This window comes from Myotis daubentonii, chromosome 4 (assembly GCF_963259705.1).
Source record: "Myotis daubentonii chromosome 4, mMyoDau2.1, whole genome shotgun sequence".
In the NCBI taxonomy this organism is placed as follows: Eukaryota; Metazoa; Chordata; class Mammalia; order Chiroptera; family Vespertilionidae; genus Myotis; species Myotis daubentonii.
In genome coordinates, this window is record NC_081843.1 from 33,500,736 (window position 1) to 33,527,361 (window position 26,626).

A 26,626-nucleotide genomic window follows, 5' to 3' on the forward strand; every position below is an offset into this window, starting at 1 on the left:
TGGCTCTGCCCACTTGAGCCTGGCCCCACACCTGTGGCTCCTCCCTTCTCAATCCCAGCCCACAGTTTTGGGAGCAGGGGAGAGAAGGGGCAAAAGGTGAGCAGGCAGAGCAAGTCCCAGGCAGGGATTGGCAGGCACCTCGGCCCATGGTCTGGGCCATGACTGCTCCACAGGCTGCCAGCAGCGTGAGCAGCTGCCACCCACGTGCTAAGGAGAGAAGGAGGCACCAGATCTAGGGGGCAAAGGACACGCGGAGCAGGCATCAGGCAGGTGGGGCGGGCAGTGCCCACATCCACACCCACTGCTAAAAGCAGGGCCAGTGCAGCACAGCATACAGAGCCCTCTGCCGCCGGTGCAGAGAAGACGTCTGAGAGCAGCTGCCATCCCAGCATCTCACGGAACCCAGGGGACTGCGCGGTGCTGGTGGGGACCCATGCTGCTTGCAGATTGCTCGGAATCCAGGTGAGAGACATGGAGGGTATCAGGTGGGCGCAGGTGCCTAGCCCGAGGGGAGTCAGTGCCTCCCACCTTTCAAGTGGGGACGGGCAGTTCTATGGCTCTGGGGGAAGGAGTTAATACTCCTGTGGACCTGCCCCTTTACTCAGGCTCAGCTGCCAGGTGGACAGAGGCAATCTCTACCCTAGAGAGGGCTCAGGATCAAGAATTCAAGAGTTCATCTCGCCTGCCCTTCCAGGAGCAGAGGGTGAAGTGCACACAGGTTCCTGCTGCCTCCGGATCCCACTGGCCGGGCTGGGGTTGAATCATGGTCTAAGAAGCTCAGTGCGGGCCCAGGAGGGCAGAAGGGAGGGCCCTACGGGTGTAGAGAAGAACCAGGAGAGAAGCTGGTTCCAGGTGGGCCCGTGGATCAGGGGCAGGACCAAGAGCTCCCCCTGACTGGACGTGGAGAAGTCAGATGTCCACAGTGGGGCAGGGAAGCCAAGCGGATTCACAACCACCAGGTTTCTAGCCAGCAGGTAGGGGCTGGAGAAGTGGGAAGGGCACTTCCGCTGGTCTGGCCGGGAAGGCCAGGACTTCCTTCCAGCTCCCGGGCACCCTGCCCCCACCTGTGTTTCCTGAGGCTGCCCTGGTGGTCGAGGAGGCCAGGTCAGGCCTGGGCTGGTTTGAGCAGATTTGGGTTCTTGTCTGTGTATGACTGTGTGACTTTGGACACATTACTTCCTTTCTCTGGGCCTGACTCTCCCGCTGTGACATGGGGCGGCTGGTTCCTGGGCCACTAGTATGGAGATAGGGACGGAATGAAATGGGACACCGCGCCTGGCCGGTGTGGTCCAGTGGTTGAGCCTTGCCCCATGAACCAGGAAGTCACAGTTCAATTCCCAGTCAGGGCACATGCCTGGGTTGTGGGCTCCATCCCTAGTAGGGCCATGTAGGAGGCAGCCAATGGATGATTCTCTCTCATCATTGATGTTTCTCTCTCTCTCTCTCTCTCTCCTTTCCTCTCTGAAATCAATAAAAACATCTCTTTCTTTATAAATGGGACACCAAGATGCCCTGGAAGACAGGGCGGCCCACTCCAAGCAAGGGCCCTCTGGTTCTTTACAAGGGGGATGATGTCACAGGGTCAGCTTAGTCAGGTCGTAGGTGGGGCCTGAGTCTAGCCCAGGCTTCCCTCTTGCCCAAGTTCTCCTCTTATTCTCAGCACCTGGCCTGCCTGTCTCCTGCCCAGGCCCCGGATCCAGGGCAAGGCTCAGCATAGGGCCCTGGTGAGCACATCGGGGTGCGGAGAGGGTGACCTGGGAGGGCATGAAGGCCCCATGCATCCCCGTCGCCCCAAACCTTGCCCTCTGCATTGTTTCTCTGCAGCTGTTTTGAGTTGTGTCCTGTATGATAAACTGGCAAACAGAAGTAAGGTGCTTGCCTGAGTTCCTGAGTCTTTCTAGCCAATTACCAAACTGAGGAAGCGGTTGTGGGATCCCTGATTTATATAGCCGGTTGGTCAGAAGTACAAATGACAACTTGAACTTGTGATTGGTGTCTGAAGTGGGGGCAGTGTTGTGGGACTGAGCCATTAACTTGTGGGATCTGACACCAGCTCCAGGTAGATAGTGTCAGAACTGAATTGAGGTGGAGGACACCAGCTTATGTTGGAGAATTGGAGAATGGTTTGGCAAATACTGGTAAACAGTGGCCCTGGACATGCTTGCAGACTGACAGACTCTTGTCATGACAGCTCTTCTTGGTGAAACACTAACTCCAGATTGACCCCCACCGGCTGCCCTGTGTGATACGGATAGCTCATTCTCCTCCCCTGGCTGTTCACCAAATACTGAGAGGCTGGGCTGTTCTGCCTGTTACAGGGAGGGGAGCTGAGGCCCAGAGAGGCTGGCTGGCTTGCCTGACCCATGGGACCCTGATGAACCAGCCCCTGGGGCCTTCCTTGGGCCATAAAGAGAAGCCTCCCCGCCGCCCATCTTCACAGGATGAGAGTGAATGCCAGGCGTGCTGGGGTGGGAAGCTGCACCCTCGCCTTCCCCAGCGTCAGGCTAGCCAGACAGGGAGCCTTTCCTGTTGCTTAGACAGCTCTGATCTCGGACTTTGGCGCCTCAGACAGAGAAGAGGGGGTTCCCATGCCATCATCTACTCCACTATCTTCTCTTATTTTCTTTACTTTTTCTGGAGGGTTTTTTTTTTTTCTGGTTTCAAAAACAATACACTGGTATTAGGCAACTTTAAAATTTATAGAAATTTGCAAAGTGACTGTTTCTGTTACCCACCCCACAAAAGACCATCTATGTCATAGTTTGGTGCCTATATGTCCAGGCTTGTCTTCTCTTTTTATGTTGAATGTTTACTATTATTTATTTTTACTCAAATGGGATCACACTTCACATATTGTAACTTACTTTTTAATCAGCATTGCATCCTTTTTAAAAAATATGTTCTTTATTTATTTCAGACAGAATGGGAGAGAGAGTGAGAGAAACATCAATGATGAGAGAGAATCATTGATCTGCTGCCTCCTGCACACCCCACCCTGGGGATCAAGCCCGCAACCTAGGCATGTGCCCTGACTGGGAATTGAACTGTGACCTCCTGGTTCATAGGTTGATGCTCAACCACTGAGCCACGCTGGCTGGGCAATCAGCATTGCATCTTAACCATCTTTCCCTAGTTCTACACCTATATGATAATGATAGGAGCAGTACTAAGCACTTTGCAGGTATTAATTCACTTAATTCTCATAAAAACTGTAAGAAGTAAATACTATTATTATCCCCATTTTACAGATGAGGTTGTTAACAGCGACATAATATTCCACTGTGGGGATTTATCAAAATTTATTCAACCACTCTCCTTTTCCTCAGTATTATAAACAGTGCTGCAAGGAACATCCTTGCACATCTTTGCACACATATGGAAATATTTTTATAGGACAAATTTCTGCAATTGAACTTGGGTCAAAGAGTCCCAACATGTTTGGAGTAATAGATTTTGCCAAATGGTCCTCCAAAAATATAAGCCCATATTCCTTGTCTACTAACAGAACAGGGGTAAGGACTGTTGTCATTCCTGCCTCTTCCTGACCTGGGATGGAATTTTTTAAATATTATTTTTTAATTTATTGATTTGAGTGAGAGAGAGAGAGAGAGAGAGAGAGAGAGAGAGAGATATTTCTTTTGTTCCACTCATTCATGCACTCGTTGGTTGATTCCTAATATGTGCCCTGACCAGGGATCGAATCCTCAACCTTGGTGCATCAGGACAATGTTCTAACCAGCCAAGCTACCTGGTCAGGCCCTGAGATGTTTTTGTAGTTTTTTTTTTAAATCCTCACCCCAGGATATTTTTTCTATTTATTTTTAGAGAGAATGAAAGGGAGGGAGGGAGGAAGGGAGGGAGGAGGAGGAGGAGGAGGAGAGAGAGACAGAGAGAGAGAGGGAGGGAGAGAGAGAGAGAAATATCGATGGGAGAGAGACACATTGATTGGCTACCTCCCACATGCATCCCTGACCAGGGCTGGGGATCAAATCTGCAACCGAGGTACGTGCCCTTGTCCAAACCCATGACTCTTCTTGGGTCTGCCAACCAACGCTCCAACCACTGAACCAAACCATCCAGGGCTGGGATGGGGTGTTAAAGAAGCAGCCAAAATGCTGGAGAAGGGGATTTTTCTGGACGGATAACCCTGCCAGTCATGCCACCAACCACCACACTCCCACCCCACTTCAGGGCCTTATGGGAAGGACTTTCATTTCCTCTTACTATCCTATATAATAAATGGATAATATGCAAATTGACCCTAATAGCGGAATGACCGGGAACAACTGGTCGCTATAACGCTCACTGGCCACCAAGCGGCAGACAGTCAACACAGGAGCTGCCCCCTGGTGGTCAGTGTGCTTGCATAAGGGGAGCGCCACTCAGCCAGAAGCTGGCTCATGTCTGGCCAGCGCAGCGGCAGTGGTGGGAGCCTCTCCCACCACTACCTCCTTGGCAGCACTAAGATGTCTGACTAATGGTTTAGGCCGGCTCCCTGTGGGAAGTGGGACTAAGCCAACAGGTGGATATCCCCCAAGGGGTCCCAGACTGCGAGGGGGTACAGGCTGGGCTGAGGGACCCCCCTGAGTGCACAAATTTTTATGTACCGGGCCTCTAGTCCTATATAATAAAAGCCTAATATGCCAAGTGTCTGACCATTTGACCGTTCGACCAGTCACTATGACGCGCACTGACCACCAGGGAGCAGACGCTCCAACTGGTAGGTTAGCTTGCTGCTGGGGTCCGGCCCATCAGGTCTGGGCAAGATGGGCCAAACACGCCCTGGAGCCCTCCCGCAGTCCCTCCCCAGTCCTGATCATGCACCGTGGGGTCACTCTGCCTGGCCTGCACCCTTTCACAATCCAGGACTGGGGGGTGTCAGAGAGCCGGTTTCAGCCTGATCCCCTCAGGCCAGGCCAAGGGACCCCACCGGTGCATGATTCCATGCACCAGGACTCTAGTTTAACTATACTAGTCAAAAAGTACAGGGTCAGGATTTAGAGCCTTAGATTACTTGCCCTGTGACCTCAAGTGACTCAACTTCTATGAGCCTGTTCCTTTGTCAATGACATGGAGTGATCATAATCCTGGTTCATTTGTCTCCCTGAGGGACAGAGGGGAGAGTCTGAAAGTGCTGTGGTTCCTGACAAGGGTAGGAGACTGGTGGTTTTGTTGGCTAAACTTTGGGTGGGCTTTAGGAGCACAGATGGATGGACCAAAGCCCTGGCCTTAGGAAACTCACCAGCTAGCTGATAGAGGGAGGAGGAGGAGAGAAGGGATGAAGATGGAGAGGAATCTAAGTGGGCTGGGTCTGGATCTAGCCCCATCACTTGTTCCCAAACAGAGATCCGTGGCCTAGCCTGGCCTGGTTCTTCTAGGAACATCTGGGGAAGCCCAGGATGACCCTCAGGCCTCTCTCCTCAGGAAGTCTTTCTGTCCTCCCTCAGTGCCCTTAGCTCCCACAGACACTCTAAGACAAGCCCTGGACACTAGCTCCCACCCTGTTTGCTGTTCTTTCTCCAGTTGCTTCTTTATTCCTCTCCGGGGCCTTCCCATCCCACCCCCAGCTCAGCCTAGCCTAGGCAGGAGCTCATGGGAGGCTGCCTGATATGGTGTCAGTCCTGGGTTCAAATGTCAGCCCTGCCATCTACCATGTGTGAGGACCTGGGCCAGTCATGCTATAAAATGGGATGATGTGCCCTGCCATTGTGGCTGAGTGGTTGAGTGTTGACCCATGAACCAAGAGGTCCCCAGTTTGATTCCTGGTCAAGACACATCCTCAGGTTGTGGACTCTATCCCCAGGAGGGGCCTGCAGGAGGCAGCCGATCCATGTTTCTCTCTCTCTCTCCCTCTCCCTTCCTCTCTTTCTAAAATATCAATAAAAACATATTTTTTTAAAAAGTGACTTACTAGAAAAATTAAATTGAAAAAGTAGGCAAACTAAAAGCTGAATATTTTATTATTATATTACTAGGGGCCCGGTGCACGAAATTCGTGCACTGGGTGTGTGTGTGGGGGGGAGTGTCCCTCAGCCCAACCTGCCCCCTCTCACATACTGGGAGCCCTCAGGCGTTGACCCCCATCACCCTCCAATCGCAGGATCGGCCCCTTGCCCAGGCCTGACGCCTCTGGCTGAGGTGTCCGGCCCGGGCAGCGGGGACCCGCAGCTGCAGCGGCCCCACAATCGTGGGCTTCGCTTTAGGCCCAGGCAAGGGACCCCTAGCTCCTGGGACTGCCAGCTTCGACCGTGCCCAGCTCCCATCGCTGGCTCCACCCCTACTTCCTGCTATCACTGGCCAGGGCGGAAAAGGCACCTGATTCTCCGATCATGGCTGGGGGGCAGGGCAAAGGCCCCCCAGCTCTTAGCTCCCCCCTGGGTTTCCGATCACTGTCAGTGGCAGGGGGCTTCTTCCTGCTTTCCCTTTCGCTTCCCTGCATGTGCCTACATATGCAAATTAACCGCCATCTTGTTGGCAGTTAATGCCAATCTTAGTTGGCAGTTAATTTGCATATAGCCCAGATTAGCCAATGAAAAGGGTAGCTCGTACGCCAATTACCATTTTTCTCTTTTATTAGTGTTGATTATGTTCAACAGATATCAAATTACTCTATTAAATTGATATAAATGTTTCTAAACACTTTCAATTTATGTATTTATCTTGTCACCAACTGGTTAAGAGAATCCATAACCTGGCAGTAATCTATGGGCCACACTTTGAGTGGGATTGGTGTAGATGCTTCAATGCCCTGGAGCCAGGCTTACGGGTGGGGCCTGGGGGTGGCTTCCAGGGAGCAAGCAGCTACATAGGCTGTTGGCACCATGCTCTCACCTCAGCCAGTTGAATGACTTGCCACTCATCAGTTCCCCAGCCCTGCCTTTGCCCCTGCAGTCCCCTCCCAGAATACCTTCTCCTCTCTCTGCACATCTAACTCCTGCTCTGTCTTTTTTTTTTTTTTAAGAATACTCATAATAGCGCCTATTTATTTTTTAAAATATATTTTCATTGATTTCAGAGAGGAAGGGAGGGGGAAAGAGAGATAGAAACATCAATGATAAGAGAGAAGCATTGACTGGCTGCCTCCTGCACACCCCCTACTGGGGATCAAGCCCACAACCCAGGCATGGGCCCTTGGTTGGAATCGAACCTGAGACCCTTCAGTCCACAGACCGACACTCTACCCACTGCTTCAAACCAGCTAGGGCCTGCTCTGTCTTTTCAGGTCCACCTCAAGCATACCCTCTCCAAGCATACTCCCAGGCTGCATGTCGGCCCTCCTCCACTAAACTTCCACAGTCCTGGGTACTGTTTCTGACAAGGGCATGAGACTGGCTTTGTTGGCTAAACTTGGTGAGTGAGTCACTCTGAGAGTGAATCACTGGTGGCTCACTCTCCTCTGCCGGGTTGCTTGCAAGCAGGAATCATGTTATAGGTACCTGAGCATCCATCCCCCTACACGCCATCTCCGGCTTAACTGAGGACCTGATACCAGCAGGCAGTTCATACATGTGCTGAATGGGCAGATGAGTGGCTGGGGGGATGGATGAAAAAATGGAAGGTTAGGTAGATGAATAGATGGAAGGATGCAGGGACAGATGGACACATCAGTAGGAAATGATGGATGACTGAATGGATGGACGAAGAGATGGATGGATGGGTTAACAGATTATGAATGGATAGACAGGAGATGAATGGACAGATAGGTGGACAGATTGACTATTAGAGAATGGATGGATAGATAGGAAAATGAGTAAATGTACCGATAGATGGAGAGATGAATGATGGGTAGACAGATGGCTGGATACTCAAGCGAGCTTCACTCTGTTGTGCTTCCTCCTCTGCCTCTCCTGCCCTTTCCCTCCTCCTCCACTCTCACAATCTCAGAGCACAATGATCAGTCGTTCTCAATTGGGACCAGAGATAGTCTACACAGGACTTTATTTTTAAATTTGGTATTTTCATAATTTAAACATGTATAAACTATCTGACTGCTGCTTCTATAGTATCACTAAACATAAATGCAGAAGACAGTCTATAAACGTGAAGGGTGCTTTTGTTGTTGTTAATCCTCACCCAAGCACTCAAGGATAGTTTTTCTATTGATTTTCAGAGAGAGTGGAAGGGACGGGGAGAGACTGAGAGAGAGAAACATTGATGTGAGAGAGACACATGGAATGTTTGCCTCCCGTACGCGCCCCACCTGGGCAGGGATCGAGCCTGCAACCAAGATATGAGGTAGGTGCCCTTGAAAAGAATCAAACCCGTGACCCTTCAAGTCCTTGGACTGGTGCTCTAACCACTGAGCAACACGCCAGGACTGAGTGTTCTTCTTACAAAGGAAAGTGGGTTTTTTTTTTAATTCCTAATATGTTTGGATCTACTTTTTCTTTTCTTTCCTTTCCTTTTCTTTTCTTTTTTTTCCTTTTCATTTCTTTTCTTTTCTTTCCTTCCTTCCTTTCTTTTTCTTTTTTTATATTTTATTGATTTTTTTACAGAGAGGAAGGGAGAGGGAAAGAGAGTTAGAAACATTGATGAGAGAGAAACATTGATCAGCTGCCTCCTGCACACCCACTACTGGGGATGTGCCCGCAACCAAGGTACATGCCCTTGACCGGAATCAAACCTGGGACCCTTCAGTCCGCAGGCCGACGCTCTATCCACTGAGCCAAACTGGTTAGGGCTTTCTTTCTTTTTTTAGAGAGATAACGAGGAAGGGAGAGAGGGAGAAAGAGAGAGATCGATGTGGGAGAGACACATCGATCAGTTGTCTCCTGTCTATGCCCCAAGCAGGGACTGAACCTGAAACCTAGCCATGTGCCCTGACCGGAATTGAACCCCAGACCTTCGGTGCACAGGACCACACTCCAACCAACTGAGCCACACCAGCCAGGGGAGACCTATATTTTTGTTAGAACAACTACTGTGATATGAAAACTAATATCAATCCATCGTCCTCACTTCAATGTGGTCATATTTATCCATTTTTCCTTCATGACTGTTCACCCATTTCACCAAGGCGGAAACTGAGACCCAGACAGGGGAAATGACTTCCCAACTTGTTGCCAGTTAGCGACAAAGCGAAGAATCCTCTCTCACTCTCACCCACCTGCCCCATCTCTACCTTCTCAACTCCCTCAAGGACCCCTCCTCCCCACCAAAGCAGGCTTTAATGAGGCTTCCTGATTGTGGATGTGTGTGCCTGTGAAAACTGGTTTCTCTTTTAAAGGATATTTGTCCAACATGCATGTTAAAAAGTACACACATCGTAAGTATTCCCAGGGAACACACTCGTGTAACCTGAATTCAGATAAAGAAACAAAATGTTAGCAGCACCCCAGACACCCCTTCTTCATCCCTTCTAGTCACCCAGCCTGAACACGCCTTGACTCCTAACACCATAGATTCGCCTGTTTGGGAGCTTTCTATAAATGAAATCATACAGCACATACGCTCCCATCTCAGGCTTCTTTTGCTCAACACGTTGCCAGTGAGATTCATCCATGTGGCTGCGTTTGGTTGTAGAGCGTTCACGCTCACTGCTGTATTAATATTCTGTAGTGTGATTTCACTGCAGTGGATCTATCCACTCGCTTGTTAATACACGTTTGGGTTGTTTCCAATATTGACGAATAAGAATAACGCTGCTCTGAAGGGTCTTGCACCTGTCCTGTGGTGCCCGTACATACACATTTCCGTGGGATTGCTGGGTCGGAAGGCGTGTAGACATTCAGCTCTAGCGGACACTGACAGACACTTTTCCAAAGTGCTTGTGCCGAGTTACAGTGGCAGCGGGGGTGGTGCATGGGGTGGCGCTTGCTCATATCCCCACAGATGATCGCTAATCCCGTGAATGTAAGAAGGCAGGTGCTTGTGGGGCAGGTTGGCATCAGGTTGCCTGTGGTTGAATCTCAGTTCGCTTCTAACCTTGAAACTTTCAGCAAAGCCAGTTTCCTTGTCTACAAAACGGGTTGAAAATCATGGGGCTGTTATGAAGACGGCATAGACCAATTATGTTAGGCTCCATAGTATTAGCTACTTATAGTTAATTCTACAACAACCTATTGTATCACTTCACCTCTCAGAGCCTCAGTTTTTCCTTCTGTAAAATGGTGATAAAAATACTAATACCCACATACATACATGCACAGTTGAGAAGATTACCAACAAATGAAATTGTGTATTAAAGTGCTATTTTTGCCTGGCCGGCGTGGCTCGGTGGTTGGGCGTCGACCTATGAACCAGGAGGTCACGGTTCGATTCCTGATCAGGGCATATGCCTGGGTTGTGGGTTCGATCCCCAGTGTGGAGCATGCAGGAGGCAGCCGATCCATGATTCTCTCTCATCATTGATGTTTCTATCTCTCTTCCTCTCCCTTCCTCTCTTGAAATCAATAAAAATATATTTAAAAAAAATAAAGTGCTATTTTTTACTGAGATATAATACACATATAAAATTAATTCCTTTTCAGTTGCTCTTAGTATATCCCCAAAGCTGTACAACCATCACCACTATCTAATCCCACAACAATTTCATCACCATAAAAGAAACCTCACACCCATTAGCAGTCACTACCATTTCTTCACACCCAACTACTCCCAACCCCCAGCAACTGCTAGTGTACTACTTATCTCTATGGATTTTTAAAGTTCTGAGTATTTCTTAACTTTTGCAAAAGTGAAATACCTTGTACAGGGACAGGCACATAATATACACTTAATAAATGTTATCTGTTTGTGGGTGTGTGTGTGTATAGATAGAGCAACTTAGTAGATAGATATGATATAAACTCGTTCATTCCACAAATATTCATTTGCACGTGAGAGGTAAAGGGTCTGTCAGCGGTTCTCAACCTGTGGGTCGCCAACAATGAAAATACATCCTGCATATCAGATATTTACATTACGATCCATAACAGTAGCAAAATTACAGTTATGAAGTAGCAACGAAAATAATTTTATGGTTGGGGGTCACCACAACATGAGGAACTGTATTAAAAGGTCGCGGCATTAGGAAGGTTGAGAACCACTGGGAGAAATAGATGTGATTTTCACTTTCAGGGATTTTGCCATCTAGTGGAAAAGAGAGGTATATGCACCACTCATGGTGAAGGAAGAGTGGAATGAAATTAGAGTTGTATTTGAACAAGGATTGTGGTGCTTCTAGGATGGGTGAGATTTCCTGACAGGGAGGGGCAGTCTGGGGGACAAATCCCTGAAACTAAGACTGGGAGACACCCTGGCCGGGTGGCCCAGCTGGTCGGAGTGTTGTCTCATACACCAAAAGGTTGCAGGTTCGATTCCTGACCAAGGCACATACCTAGGTTGTGAATTCGATCCCCACTCAGGGCTTGTATGGGAGGAAACCAATCCATGTTTCTCTCTCCCTTCCTCTCTCTCTCTAAAATCAATATTTTAAAAAACCATCCTCAGGTGAGGATTTTTTTAAAAAAGTCTGGGAGACAGGCAGGGTATGGTGTCAGGCGGGATCACTGAGACAAGCAGGTTTTACACCCCAGACAGGACCTTGTCCTGCACCTTCATGGCCCTGAATGAGACTCATGTGTAGTGAGAAGCTATAAACACCGAGCAGAGGGAGGTAGAGGCCAAATGGGAAAGGAAGGTAGAGGGTGAGCGGGGTCAGCTCACAGAAGCCTGTGCTGTCATCTGGACAAGAACACCCTGAACCAGCTGTGCCCACTGCCAGGCATGCCAGGCCCCTCGTACCACCAGCTGGTTTGACTTTTCCGCTTGCACTGTGGCTAGAACCATTTTTAAGAGGAGAGGGCCACAGCCTCGTGGGTGAAGGAGGCTGGACCTCAGAATCAGGCCTGGTTCTGCCCTTGCTTAGTTGGGGAGCAAGTGTATCCCTCTATGAGCCTGTTTCTTCACCTGCAAAATGGAGGCAATGTTACTGCAGTGGGGGTAGAGATGATGGCTCAAAGTGTTGAAGTACGGTGCCTGGGCCGAGGAGCGCATGCTTCCTTAAATGGCCAAACAGACAGGCTGGGGAGACTGGCCAAGGCAGATGAAGCACACATTCAAAGCCCCAGCAATGTTGGCGGGGGGGATTATATATGTAATTTTAATTGAAGATGTAGTCATAAGAGACATCAGAATTTGTGAACTTCATTGCACGTATTGTACAGTTTAGTGTTTTTACACCAGGAGGATTGTCTTTTCAGTTCTTAGGCCTCCAAAGGTGCTATCAAGCCGAGGAGGGCCGAAATGGGGTGCAAATGCCTGTTAGGGGGCAACTGGTGGCTTGGAAAGGAAGGAGCATAGGGTGAGGGAAAGTCTCTTGAAAGGAAGGAGATTCAACTGGGAGGTTCTCTCCTGGAGACAGGAGGCGGGGGGGGGGGGGGGGGGGCGGGGGGAAGCATGGTGGAGTGAGCTGGGGATGTTGACAGCAGAGACTTAGAACCAGAGGTAGTGGAAGCTGTAGGAACCTGAGAAGTCACTGAATTCAACTTCCCATTTTATAAGTGGAGACACAGAGCCAAGGGACATAGGTGGATGGAAAGGCCAGTCTTTGAGCAGCCTCGAGTAAGACAGAGATTTGCCCAGGTTCATTCATAAAATTATGGGTAGAGTAAGGATCAATTCAGGTCTCTGTGTAAGCCAGAGCCCCTGAAGCTAGAAGATTCCAAGGGACCCTGCTTCCTACCCTTGACCTCCCACAGTGGCCACCAGCTCCTCTTAGCTTCATGGCCTGCCTCCAAGCATTCCCCAAGTCCCTGGGTACCCAGTGTGGGGGTTCAGAGACCCTGGGACACAGTCCTGCCTCATGGCCCACTGGTCAGGGAAGAAGCCAGACAGGCGCATAGAGCATAGGTAATGACCCTGTTGGTCTCTGTGCCAAGGATCCCAAAAGGGCCTCTGAGGGATGGCTCTCTCCCCGGAGGAGGCAGGCTGAGGCTGGTACCTGAGGCCCCAGAATTTGATAGGATGTGCAGGGAGCATGCACCTCCCCGAGGCAAGAGCAGGGAATCAGCGGAGGAGAGCTCCTGGGAACATGAGGTGACTGTCTGTCAGGGACAGAGGGTTCCCAGCCAAGGACATAGGTGGGTGGAAGGGCCGGTTTGTGAGCAGCTTTCGGTAACAATTTCAGCCGGGCCTGGGGCGCTGTCATTTGACTGTGGGAGCTTTGGGACCCTACCATGGAAGAAACCACCTTACTTATGTAACCACATGTAAGCCATCTATTTGTCCAAACCACCGCGGGTTAGCATTTGCCTCCAGCCCACCCCTGCTCCCCACCAGGGATAGCCCTGGGTGGGAAGTCTGGACTCCTTTCAGACCAGGCTGTGTTGCTGTTCCTCTGCCAGTACTTGGGGCATTTTTCCACTCCTATGGACTCTGGTGCCCCATGAAAGTGGGGCAAGAACCCCCCTCTAAGGATTGTCAAAGGTGCCAGAGAGGTGACAGGTGTGAGTGCCTCAGACCAAACGTCCTGGTTTATGTCCTCAGGGTGAGAGGAGGGACTTCAGACACAGGAACATAAGCTGGACCTCAGGGTGGGTGAGAGGAGCCCCTGAGCAGATGGCCTGCGGGGGGATACTCAGGGGAGGGTGACAAGGCTCCACCTTGCCAGCCATCGCCCATCACCGCTGGGACTGACCCTGCTTGGCCTCGCAGGATTCACATTCAGGTAACCCTCTGGGGCTCTGTGCAGGTGCAGTGATGACCATAATGGCAACTGGGGGTCCTGAGACCTTCCACACAAGACGTCTGAGAGGTGGGTGCTTCCAGCTGTATGGATGACTGAGAGGGGGTGCATGTGAGCTGGGAGGTCAGAGGTCAGGGGGGTTGTAGTTAGGTGAGGGGCTTCATGGCAAGGCGTCCCTAGAGGCTGGAACCCCAGGCGCTGAGGTGCTCTCAGGCTCAGGAGTGCATGACTGATCATGAAATCCGGAAACCCATTTGGGTGGAGCAGGGGCGGTTCCGCCAAGACTCTATCAGTGGTTCTCAACCAGTCAAGGGCACATTCCCAGGTTGTAGGCTCGATCCCCAGTAGGGGGTGTGCAGGAGGCAGCCGATCAATGATTCCCTCTCATCATTGATGTCTCTCTCTCTCTCTCTCCCTCTCCCTTCCTCTCTGAAATCAATAAAAATATATTTAAAACAGCAACAAGCACCTATCAAACAGCCTAGAGCAGTGGTTCTCAACCTTCCTAATGCCGCGACCATTTAATATAGTTCCTCATGTTGTGGTGACCCCCAACCATAAAATTATTTCCGTTGCTACTTCATAACTGTAATTTTGCTACTGTGATGAATCGTACTGTAAATATCTGATATGCAGGATGTATTTTCATTGTTACAAAGTGAACATCATTAAAGCATAGTGATTAATCACAAAAACAATATGTAATTACATATGTGTTTTCCGATGGTCTTAGGCGACCCTTGTGAAAGGGTCGTTCGACCCCCAAAGGTTTCGCGACCCACGGGTTGAGAACCGCTGCTCTACATGGTCACAGCAGAAGGAAAGGCGTTTGGGAAGACAGGGACCTCCTTCTGCTCCAAACTGTAGGCTCAGGAGCTCCGCAGCCCGCACCTACGTGGTGTTTTATATTAATTTAAGCCCCGCCCTCTCGGTCCGCTCTGGCCCGGGGAGCCCTGCAGCCCCGCCCCGCCGAGCGACCTACTGGGACCCGGGGGCAGGGCGATGCTAATGAGGGCTGCCTGGCCCCCGCAGCCCGGCCGGCGGCTCCAGCGAGCCCCGGGAGGCGACCGCCGCCATGGCCACCGCCGGGGCGCTGGCAGGTCTGGCCGCGGGTTTGCAGGGCCCACGGGTTGTGCCCAGCGCGGACTCGGACTCAGACACAGACTCGGAGGACCCGAGCACCCGCCGCAGCGCGGGCGGGCGGCTCCGCTCGCAGGTCATCCACAGCGGTCACTTCATGGTGTCGTCGCCGCACAGCGACTCGCTGACCCGGCGGCGGGACCAGGAGGGGCCCGTGGGGCTCGCCGACTTCGGGCCGCGCAGCATCGACCCCACACTCACCCGCCTCTTCGAGTGCATGAGCCTGGCCTACAGGTGAGGGCGGCTCCGGGACCCGACGGCCTCGGCCCTCCAGGCGGGACCGCGCGCCGAGGCCCCGGACACCCGACCCGGTCCCGAGCCCGGGTCCCCGACTGCGCTCGGAGACTCCGGCCACATCCTGGACACCCTCTCCCCCCCCCCCCACCCCCACCCCCGAGCGTCCTCTGACCCTGGCCCAACCTACTGATCCCAATCGGGCCTGCGTACTGTCCGGTTCCCGTCCTCACGACCATCACTCTTCCCAGGGCGCAGACCTCGACCTCCGTCGGCCCACCGCGGGCCCCCTCCCCTCCCCATCCTCTGCTCCCAAAGAAATGCCGGAGAATCCCTCGCGCTCCTGGGATCCTCGGCCACCCTGCCCCTCCCACCCTCCACCCGGGGCCACTCCACGCGACCACCTGCAGCCCCCGCCCCCTCCCGAGCAGCCCCGGCCCACACCCACTCTCTCCCTGCGCCCTCGCCGTTCGCCTCGCGTCCGTGGTTGTCCCCATTCATAGCCAACTGTCGATTGAAACCCAGTCTCTCGTCCTGCACAGCCCCCACCCCAATTGCTGGGACACCTGTTTTTGATCTGCCGGGGCGAGGGTAGCTGGAGAGGGTGCCCCAGGCGGACCCAAGGGGGCGCAGCTCGCAAAGGTTCCCGCCGTCGCCGGGCAGGGGGTGCTGAGAGCCGGAGGGGCGGATGCCGGAGGCCTGGGCTCGCCCACCCGGTCTCTTAGAGGCTGGGCGCCTCGTCCTGCCCAGGACCCCTGCTTGGCGCTGCTCAGGGCGCGCCGGCCGCCCAGCTCCAACGCCATGCCTGTGTCCCAGGGGAGGGCGCGAACCCGGGTCCTGGCCCAGTGCCCTGGAGCAAAGTTCCCGGGAGCTGAGGAGCCAGGATAAATTATCAACCGAAAACCGTACGGGATAAAGGAGGGGGTGGGAGTGTGTGTGTGGGGCGGCGGGTTCGGCTGGCGATCTTTTCTCTGCAAACATTCCGCTTCCTCCGAGACACTCCTCCCCTTCTGAGAACTGTAGTCTACAGACCGGCACTGGCTGCTCTGACCCGGAGCCGGAGCCGGGGCTGGGGTGGGAATTGCGGGGGAGTGTTGCCCACTGGCAACAGCTGCCTCGCAGCCGCGACCCCATTGGCTGGAGGCGTTGTAACCTTGGCCCTCAAGCTCTGGCCCCGGGCCCGGGTCATGTTGCAACCTGATCGTCTCAGGCGCCAGACCAATGTGGAAAGTTCAAATTCCCATCCCTCCCTCCAACACCCCCCCCCCCCCTTCATATCACAGACCGCCTGAGCCGGCCAGCTAAGGTCCCAGTACACCAGGTGCGGGCACCCCTCCTCCCCAGGCTCCCCCCCCCCCCAGCCCCCATTTCTCACCCATTCTTAACTTCAGCTTCCCAGGTTATATTACACGCACCTCTCTACCAGGGCTGGCTAACACCCACCCCTAACCCCAGGCCATGGGTGACCAAAAGAGGAGGTTCAGAGGAGGTGGCAAGGTAGGGGACAGAGCACATTCCAAGAACTGTCCCCACTAAGAGGTCGACTGGAAGCTGGTGTGACTCCGATGGGGGGGGGGGGGGGACAGCTGGGATGGAGAGAGCTGTGCTTTCTCCCTAAACAACCAGAATATTCACTCCCTCAGGCCTTATGCTCCAGGGATGGAAGTGGAGCCATTGGGTTCCCCCATTGGGTAGAGGAAAAAACTGAAGCTCAGATTGGGATTGTGTTTTAGCCCTTTAGACCCCTAATTATTGGGGCTCCCTGGAGGGAGAGGCTTGGGGAAGCAATCTCTAGGCCCTAGGGTCTAGGGTATCCCGAGAGTGAGTGGATGGGAAGGGACAGCAAGGCAATGGGTCCAGAGGTGTTGGGAGGAACTGGCCAGCTTGACCCCGAGGAGAGCCTGGGGAAGCCTGGCCAACTTCACCCTCAGAAGGGCAGTGTGGGCAGAGGAAGGACTTTTCTAGGAGGAACCCCATGTTCTATGGTTCTTTGGGTGGAAACTCCAGGGAGGCAGGTTCTGGAAGTCCCAAGCATACACTTCGTTCATGGTCAGAGCTGGCCAGAGCCATGGAAAGAATGGCCTCGGGGAAATGGGGGAGCAAGCAGGACCCTGCCGGGGAGACTCCAAGGGAATTGCTGTAAGGTAGATATGTGTGGGAGTAGGGGAAACTGAACTAGGACTTCTGAGTTTTCTCCATCCCATCCCCAAGATTTCCAGATTTTCTTCTGGTCATAACAAGTCCTTGAACTCTGGCTTCAGGCTTTTTGCTCCAGGTTGCCCGCCCCCCCCCCCCCCCCCCCCCCCCCCGCTCCCGGAGCCAACAAGTTCAGCACAGACTTTCCTCCTAGGCTTAGATTTTGTCACCGTCTCATCTCCTCTAGTCTTACCTGGCCACAACACTATAACCTCAGAAAGAGGAAAGGCAGGCAGGCTGGAGGTGGGGCACTGGGTGACCAGAGTGGGCTGGGAGGTTTGCTGGGATACAGGCAGGGGCAATAAACTCAGGAGGCCCCTCAAAACCCCCAGGTGCCACAAAAAAAGCTGGCCCAAGATGTGTCTGAGTACTCTCCCATTTCTCCAGACAGATGGTGTTTATCTCACTTAGGAGGGAGGGGGCCAGCGAGCGGGTCTGTGCGCTTGGGTTATGTACTCTATTTGGGTAATGAGGCCTGATGTGCCCTAGGGTGGCAGTCCACCCCTCTCCCTATTCCAAAGCAAACACAGGAGCTTGGAGACCAAAGAGGAGAGGAGACCTAGTGACCTATGCACCCAAGGGGCTGTAGGAGCCAGACTGCCACCTACCTGTCCCTTACCCCCTGGATTAGAGAGAGGCCCCTCGGCAGAGCAGGCCTAGTGTTCTGAAAGGCTAAGACTACGCCTTGAGGCCTCAGCCTTCTATGTGAATAAGGGTTGGAGAAGCTGGGCCAGAAGGGACTGGTGTACAACCCTGGCTTGTGGACCATGAGGAGGGAGGGGCGAGCAGGGGTCTAAGACCTTGAACATCTTGACCTCCTAGGTCAGCTCCCTGGAGGTGGCAAACTTGGCCTGTGCCTAGAGTACCCTGAGAGGCAAGCTCCTCCTCTGTGTAGAGCCTTTTCATCTCATGAATTTAATTGACTGCTAGGGTTCGGTTTAGGTTCAGGATGCTGCCTCCCCCTGCTCACTACTCCATCATCTCAGATGCCTTCCTTTGGATCTGAATGGTATTGTCTTGGGCACACCCCTGAGAAGGGGCATACCTTCCAGCTCCGTCCAGATTGCCATTCTAGGATTTGGGGCTGGGCAGACACCAGAAGGGCAATGAAAAGGCAGTGGCTGGCTGCTTGGAGGCCACCTCTGGTGAAGTGGCTTCCTCTCCTTGCCAGACAAACCTTACCCATTCCCTTGACCTAGGGAGCCAGCAAGACTGGTAAAAAAAAAAGAAAGAAAGAAAGCAAGAAAGAGCCACAGGGCCTGGGCGAGTCTCTGCCATGTGAGCTTGGGTATGTCCCTCTCTCTTCCTGATCCTCAGTTTCCTTCAGTGAGAACTGTATCTAGCTGGCCTACAAGACAGGTGCTTGTAAGGCCACTGGGTAGTATTATGAAGATTAAGCTGATAAACAGGCTCCAGTCCTGGCTCTAGTTCTGGTAGTAGATTAACAAGCAGATCTCACCAAAGAACACAAGGTCCCCTAGTGGGGACCTGGGAGGGTATTTTATTACTTTTTTTGTTAATTCTCACCTGAGGATATTTTTCCATTGATTTTTAGAGTGGAAAGGAGGGGGAGAAACAGAGAAACATTGATGTGAGAGAGACACATTAATTGGTTGCCTCCCTCACACACCCCAGGGCCAGGAATTGAGGTATGTGCCCTTGACCAGAATTGAACCTGGGACCCTTCAGTCCCTGGGCCTATGCTTTATCCTCTGATCCAAACCAGCTAGGGCTGAAAGGATATTTTAAAGCCTGACTTTCAAGGTAGGAATTTCAGGCAGGTTACAGAGAGGGGCAGGATTTGAGAGGATCCCTCAAATTGCCCACCATAGATGAGTGCCTAGTGCTTGTGTAGAGCCAGCCTCTGCAGAAGCCCCTTTTCCCCACCCTCAGCTCTGACCCAGCCCTCTCCCTCTGACAGTGGAAAGCTGGTGTCTCCCAAGTGGAAGAATTTCAAAGGTCTCAAGCTGCTCTGCCGAGACAAGATCCGCCTCAACAACGCCATCTGGAGAGCCTGGTATATCCAATGTGAGTGGGTACCATGGGCCTTCCCAGCCCAAGGGCTGTGGGAGGGGGTGGGGGTTGGGAAATGGCTATCCAGGAATCCCAGCTTGCACCAACAGAGTGTTTTGGGAGTATCAGCACAAGCACCCCTGAACAGCTTCTGACCCCCAGAGAGTCTTGGGGTGTCCCTGGCACTCTCTAAGAGTGCTCTCCATTGTAGAGCTGGGCACAACAGAAGTCACCCCTTGGAAGTCCTAAGTTGGCCTGAGATTTGGGGAACAGTTCAAGACTCATTCTGCATCCCAGTAGTATAGTCAGGTGCTTCAAATGCCAGGTTAGAAAGAGGTGTTAGACACTGTCTGGGCCAATTCTGTCACTTTGCAAATGGGGAAACTGAGGATCCTGCATGGGTCTCTTCCAGCCTTTCATTAAAGTCCTTACTGAACTCCCACCAAGTGACCCCATGAGATTTTGGGGGATAGCGCCCAGAGAGGCCACGTGGTAGAGTTGAAGGACTCCAGAGTACACAGAGCTGGTTTCCCACCCTGTTCCTGTCACTTGCTGGCTGTGTGACTGCAGGCAAGTTGTCTAACCTCTCTGAACCTATTTCCTCATTTATAAAATGAGGCCAATAGCCCTACTTTTCATGGTTGGCGTGGGGATAACGGGTATGAACAAGCCTGGCACAAAGTGCTCAGTAAATGATGGTTGAAACTGAGGAAACCTTGAGAAGATCATATTCATTTAGGGATACAAGACCCCTTCTCCTTCCCCCTGGCAGGACAGCAGAGGCGGAGAAATAGACTAATTGGCCTATGTTGGGACCCTGTCCAGCTTAGGTAGGTTCTGCTGCAGGATCAAAGGCTGTGCTAAGCTGGGAACACATAGCCCAGGAGGAACCAGTATTCTCTGTACTGGCCCCACAAGATTCCACCTAAGTAGGGAGAGAGTGTGTGTGTTTTGGGTTGTTATTCATCTGTGTGTTCAGCTCTTTCCTAAATCATCTTATTTGAGGCTTCCTAGCATCCCTGGGAGATAGGTATTATTACCCCCATTTTATACATGAGCCAGTGAAGCCCAAAATGCAAGTGACTTGTTCAGTGCCACGGAGCATAAAAGGAGCAGCGCTGTAGCTGGGAAGCCCAGTGCTCCTTTATTGAATCCTGCTGACTGGCTTCCAGTCCTCACCTGAGAATGGGCCTGACCACACCAGGGAGCTGATAGACCAGGGGAATCAGTATCACTCTCTGTCCCCCTTTTCTACAAAGCTGGATGGGGTGCAAACCCGGGGTCCTCACCCAGACAGACTGTGGTCTCCAGCTGTTGTACAAGTTGTTAGAAGGACCCCAAGTTCTGAGTCATACAAAGGTGGGTTTGAGTCAAGTTCTAGTATGCCCCACTATGTGAACTTTGCAAAGTCCCTAGCCTCCCCTAACTGACACTTGCTCATCTGTTAGGTAGGCATGATAATAGGTCTTACTGCTGAGGTCTGCTGTGAGTTTTCAGTGCGATCACATCTCAGCACCAGGCAGTCACACACAAGGATTCCTTGAGAGTGAGCCCTCGGCTCTATCTCTATTGTTGTGATAATAGCAAGAGCATAGACAGGCAGAGAACAAATGTCAGGGTTCCTCCTCCTCCCTGAGCACCAAAGGTTTGGAGGTGGGCTTCAGAAAACAGAGAGGGGGCGGGGTGACTGCTGGAGGGCTGCCTGGCTCATCCCCAGGCACCTGACACCTCTCTGCAGGCTCCTGGCCTCCAGAACCCCTTCTTTTCCCCAAACTCATCTCAGTTTCCTCTGAACTTCCAGAGCACTGTGCCCCTTTCATGCGCAGGCTCACCACCTGGCATTAGTTCATGTTATCTGTGTGCTTTCCTCATCTCGACCACTAAGCTGTGAGCACCCTGAGTCATCCCTGGATTCTGACTCAGCTATTATCCCAGCATAGGTGCAAGGGGCTAGGTTGCTGCATGAATGGATGAATTTCTCATTGTTAAATAAAGCCTGCCCCACCGCCAGGTCACTGCCCTTTTGTCCAGAGCACAGTGTCCCTGGGTGGGGGAGGAGAGAGTAGACCAGGCCTGCTCAGCCCTGACTCTCTCGGGCCCCTGGGCAAACTTACTCTTTTCTACTGCTCATTTCCTCATCTGGAAAGCGAGGGACAGATGCTTTTTGGGACCCTTATACCCCTGGGAGTCCACATACCTAAGGGCTTTCCTTTTGTCTTCTGTCCAAGCAGGCTCAGCAATCCTCCTCAATCTCCTAGGGATCATTTTGGAGAATGTCCTTTAAGCCAGAACTTTGTTGACGGTCCCAAGAAATGTCATGTTCAGGTGATCTCCCTCCTCTGTGTCAACTGTCCCAGAGGAACTTGACTCAGGGCTTCGGCAGGATGGGCCCCCATGGACACCCCCCACGGACACCCCCCACGGACACCCCCCACGGACACCCCCCACGGACACCCCTGAAGTCCTTTGTGTCAAGAATATTAGAAAAAGTCACTGCTCGGGGTTTTGAAGTCCTTCTGGGTGCCAACCTCTGTGTCAGATGCAGGGATTCTGGGCTAAAGGGCGCAACTCCTGCTTGCACTCCCAGCGGGGAGGCCAGCATTCAGAGAAATGGCTGAGGCAGGTGGAGACTGAGGCAGGCCTAACCAGGGTGGTTCAGAGGAGGGAAGGTTTTCTGGAAGAGGAGCTGCTCTGGGCTATCAAGGGAGGGGCTTTCCATGTAGAATAAAACCAGAGGGTAGGCTGTGTGTGGGGGGGGGGGCGGGGGCGGGGGGGGGGGTACGGTGGGAGCTGTTTGGCTTCCAGATGGGGCATTAAGGAGACAGAAAGGCAGGAAAAGCAGTGGAACTAGTCCTGGAGGCCTTGAAGCCACTCAGGAGTGTGGACTTTATCATGGAGGTTTAGGGAGCCCTGGAGGGGTTCAGGCCTGAACTGCGCTTTAGAAAGAATTGACCTGGCCGCAGCAGGAAGTGGGCTAGAGAGTGTGAGCCTGGAGTCAGAGAGGTCTAGGTGAGAAATGGCAACGGACCAGAGGGTTACAGTGAGAGTGGGGCGGGTGGGCGGGGGGGGGGGGGGGCACACTGGAAGAAATGTCACATATCCGTGGGATTGAGATGGCTAGTCCATGGATTAAACAGGAACCGGGAGTGAGGGCTGGCAGTCCAGAGGAAGCACAGGCTTGAGAGGGAATGTCGCAGACATCTGAGAGTGACAAGTGTTGGGACATCCTAGTAGGGTCCCTAGCAACTGGGGGATGGGTCTGGAGCTGGAAAGGGGCAGGATGAGCATGGTTGGGAGGTGGGCAGGGGGGCAGATGCTGAGTACAGAGGTGAAGATGAGACTGGGAGGTACAGAAGTGGAGGTGGCAAGTGACATGCTTGTTCTAGAGTTTGAAGGGAAAGCAAAGGGTTAGCTGGTCGGTAGCATAGGGAAGGGAACGTTTGGGAGGTAAAGGAGAACCTGGAATGTGTTTAGAGGCAAAAAGAAAAGGGCCCGGAGAGAGATCAGGATTGGAGGCAGGAAAGGGAGTGGAGGAGGTGAAAAGGGGGCTCAGGTAGGTGCCCTGAAGTGGACAAGGGGTGGTTCTCTGAGCTCACATTGGGCAGTGCCAAGGAGCCTGAGGCAAGGGCCAAGGGATCAGGGCCCTTGGCCTGCCAATCTGACCAGGATGTTCTTGAGGCAGCTCCCTCCCGGTGGCCCCAATCCCATTCAACAAGCATTCCTTTCACACCTACTGGGTTGGGTTAGTTCCACAGGGTTGCATGGAAGAGGGAGAGGAGGTAGTGCTAGAGGTGACACTCAATCTGACCGTCGAAGGCCAGGCAGCATCCCTAAGGGTGGCACCTGAGTCCCAGTCCTCTGGGGGTGAAAGACGAGGGAGCTGGGCACCCCTGACCTGGCCCCCTTCTTTAGACGTGGAGAGGAGGAAGAGCCCCGTGTGTGGCTTTGTGACCCCCCTGCAGGGGCCTGAGGCTGACGCGCATCGGAAACCGGAGGTAGGTGAGACTAAGGGGACCACCGCCCATCTGCCTCCTCCCGAACCCGGCCCCTCCCTCGGGTCCCTCTCTGCACTGGGCGGGAGGGGCCGGCAGAAGGGGACCGCGTGTGTGTGTGTGTGGGGGGGGGGGGTCAGTGCTACCCCTCGCACGGAGCCCCCTCCCGGTCTTCCCCAGGCTGTGGTCCTGGAAGGAAATTACTGGAAGCGGCGCATCGAGGTGGTGATGCGCGAGTACCACAAGTGGCGCATCTACTACAAGAAACGGGTCAGTGGGGACCCCGGGGGACGCGCCGGACTTTTCCCCGGCCGGCCGGTGCTGGCCACCGCTCCTCTTGGAAGAGCCCAAGGAGGCGCCCCCGCCCTCCGTTAAGACCCAGGCTGACAGCGCCCTCGTGTGGCCATAGGATCTTCTCGCGGCCTCCTTTCTTCCCCGGGAGGAGGAGCTCCTGCAGGGAAGTGGGGGTCCCTTTGATTTGGTGGAGCTTCTGAGTAGAGGAGGCCTTGGCGGGGAGTGATGGAGGAGGGGCAAGGAATCCAGTGTCCACGTCTGTGTGTTCCTGCAGCTCCGTAAGTCCAGCAGGGAAGGGGACCTCCTGGCCCCAAAGCAGGTGGGTGTTCCCTGGACCCAGAGAATTTACAGCGTCCCTCCGGGTGGGCAAAGCAGTGGCGACAGGGCAGGAGGTGTGAGGGTGGAACGTAAGGGAAGACCCTAAGCATAAGGCATGGCCTCTGTCCTCTGGCTGATTAACTGAGCCCTTCGCACCTTGCAGCCGTGGTGGGAAGACCGCAGGGCTCTGGTTGACTGAGCAAGTGGTGGGGAGGCAAGGGGGAATAACGGGTCCTAAAAACTACCCTGCGGTCCCTGGCAGGAACAAGTAGAGGAGGCAGGAGGCGGTGCCCTTCTCTCCCGATCTGGCTCCGATCTGGCTCCTGTGGGTAGTTGTCAGAGGCCAGTGGGGTGACCCTAGTCTTCCAGGCAGTGAACTGGGTCCGCCAGAGAGAGGTGAGGACGGTGCAAAGAGAGGCCGTCTGGCTGGCTGACGACTTCATCCCCCAGGCAGGCAGGGGCTGGTGTGGAAGGGCCAGGGGAGGTGGGAGACCCCTGTGTCGGAAGCCTGGGGAGGAGGAGGAGCAGTGGAGCCCTCAGGCTGCAACCGCAGACTCTGTCTCCCTAGGTGGAAGGGGGATGGCAGCCACCAGAGCGATGGTGCGAGCAGCTCTTCTCCAGCGTGGTGCCTGTGCTGCTGGGGGGGCCAGAGGAGGACCCCGGTGGGCGGCAGCTTCTGGACCTCGATTGCTTTTTGTCCGACATCTCTGACACGCTCTTCACCATGACTCAGCCCAGCCCCACACCCTTGCAGCTGCCCCCCGAGGACGGTGAGGGCCTGTGAGAATCCAGGCAGCCAAGGGAGGATGGCCGGGGACAGCTGTCCCCATCCCACCCTTCCTGCTGCTCCTGACACCACCACTGCCCCCTCCAGCCTACGTTGGCAACGCCGACATGATCCAGCCGGAGCTGACACCTCTGCAGCCCAGCCTGGACGACTTTATGGAGATCTCAGGTGGGGCAGCCCCTCCCCTGGAGTGGAAGGGCAGGGTCCGGGCAGGAGAGCCCTCAGGCCAGCTCTATGCCCCTCTGGGAGGGCAGATGGTCTGAGTGACTTCTGAAGGATTTTCCTGGTGTCCCGGTGGCTGGCCTTGGGGTGAGGCTGGTGTGGCCTTAGGTGAGAGCAGGGCCAGACCCAGTTCCTGGGTAGGGATCAGGGGACCAGGGTCATTGAAGCTTCAGACTCTGGGAGCTGCCAGGAAAGCAGTGGATGCTGGGACTCTCTCAGGGGAGAGGGGGACTGTGATTTGTTTGAATCTATTTATTTACATAATTCATTAAAAAACTATTTATTAAAGAACATTTCAAACACACAGAGAGTTCAATAAATCCCCATGTAACTATCACTGATTTCAACATTTATCAAATCTTGGCCAGTCTTATTTTATCTAGACCTCACCCACTTCTCTCCTCCTATGTTATTTTGAAGAAAATCTCAGGAATTATATCTGGTAAAGCATTTTTTTTTTAAGTTGTATGTTTCCCTGCCTCCCCCTCTGACCCCCAGGGCCACCAGGTCACAAGAGTATGTCCTTCCAGAGATGCTCATGTCTATATAAAAAAGCACACACAACAGACTCTTCCTCACATTGCTTTTCTTCACTGAGCTGTAGATCTTGGAGACTGCCCCTGACATTCAGACATTGAGGGGCCTTCATAGCCATTCCAGTGATCAGGTAGACATGGGGTCTCAGACTGTCTCAGCCGAGGCCTAGGGGGCGGAAAGGGGACTCCTGGGATAAAGGCTTAGTTTCCGTGACCCCCTTCACTCCTTCCCCACAGGGTCCTGGGCCTATCAGTCAAGAGGTGGAGGCCTATAGGGCGGGGACTAGGGAATGAGGAACCACCCCCACCCCTGCCTCAGCCCTGGACAGGGGTGGGGGCTGAGGGGGCAGAAGTGTTGATGGCAGTGCCCTGGGAGCAGACCAGCCTGGGAGGGCAGCCGCCCTATCTGGGCACACAGACCCCTGCCACAGGTAGGAGCTCAACTGCCCCCACCCCGGGAGCTGGGCGAACCCTGGGGCCAGGAAGTGACTTCTCTCAGCCTAGGGTGGCTACTGGGGTGGGGATGGGGGGCAAGTATGGGTGGCCTATGGTCAGGGGTGTCATGCAGAAGAGGTGGCTGTGTGGCCTCCTCTAGTGCTCTGTGCACTTGGAAGGCAAGGAGCACGGGGGTTACCGCGGCTGCTGCTGTGATTGTCCCCAAGAGCTCCTCCTCACTTGAAAGGAAACCCATGAGGGGGCTGGTGAGGGGAGGTTCAGTGAGGGGTAAGGGGCTTGGTGAGGGTGCTCAGAGAAGGAAAGGGAGCTTGGGTGAGAGAGGGGCTCAGGGAGAGGATGGTAGGTCAGTGGAGGGAACCGAGGCTAGGGAGGGACTCGGTGGTGGCTAGGGCTAGCGAGCAGCTTCTCTGGAGGCTGGGTGGGGAACATGCCCACAATCTCAGATAAGGGGATGGTGGTGACTCAGTGATGAGTGGGGCTCGCAGCTCCATGAGGCCTGCCAAGCCCTGTGGAGACAGCAACAGCGGGGAGCAGGGGCTGCTCTGTGGCCCTCAGCATCCTGGGGCCAGGCCCAGGACAAGGCTGGTCCTAGAGCCCAGGCTTGAAGGGGCGTAGTGAGGAGACTTTTGGGCCCTGGGGGCTGGGGAATGGAGGACCAGTGACTGCTCACCCTCTGCCACCCAGTTCTTCATTAAAAGGAGGCAGCAGGACAGTAAGACTATCCCTTATGACTGTGTGGCCAAGAAAACACACACACACACACACACACACA

General features: G+C 53.6%; 1 protein-coding gene across 8 annotated transcripts in view; it reads left to right on the plus strand.

Moving 5' to 3' along the window:
* Positions 1-321: 321 nt before the first annotated feature.
* MLXIPL (MLX interacting protein like) overlaps positions 322-26,626 on the plus strand; it is a 33,501-nt gene continuing 7,196 nt past the window's right edge. The window contains exons 1-7 of one of the 8 annotated variants that reach the window (XM_059693468.1): positions 14,657-15,040; positions 19,158-19,264; positions 23,162-23,244; positions 23,422-23,511; positions 23,810-23,854; positions 24,422-24,623; positions 24,728-24,808. In XM_059693468.1, the coding sequence (XP_059549451.1) occupies positions 14,742-15,040; positions 19,158-19,264; positions 23,162-23,244; positions 23,422-23,511; positions 23,810-23,854; positions 24,422-24,623; positions 24,728-24,808 (907 nt within the window). In that variant the 5' untranslated portion in view covers positions 14,657-14,741. Of the gene's footprint in view, positions 463-14,655; positions 15,041-19,157; positions 19,265-21,388; positions 21,575-23,161; positions 23,512-23,809; positions 23,855-24,421; positions 24,624-24,727; positions 24,809-26,626 lie in introns of those variants that run through there. The other 7 variants (XM_059693472.1, XM_059693473.1, XM_059693475.1 and 4 more) reach the window with 7 other exon arrangements.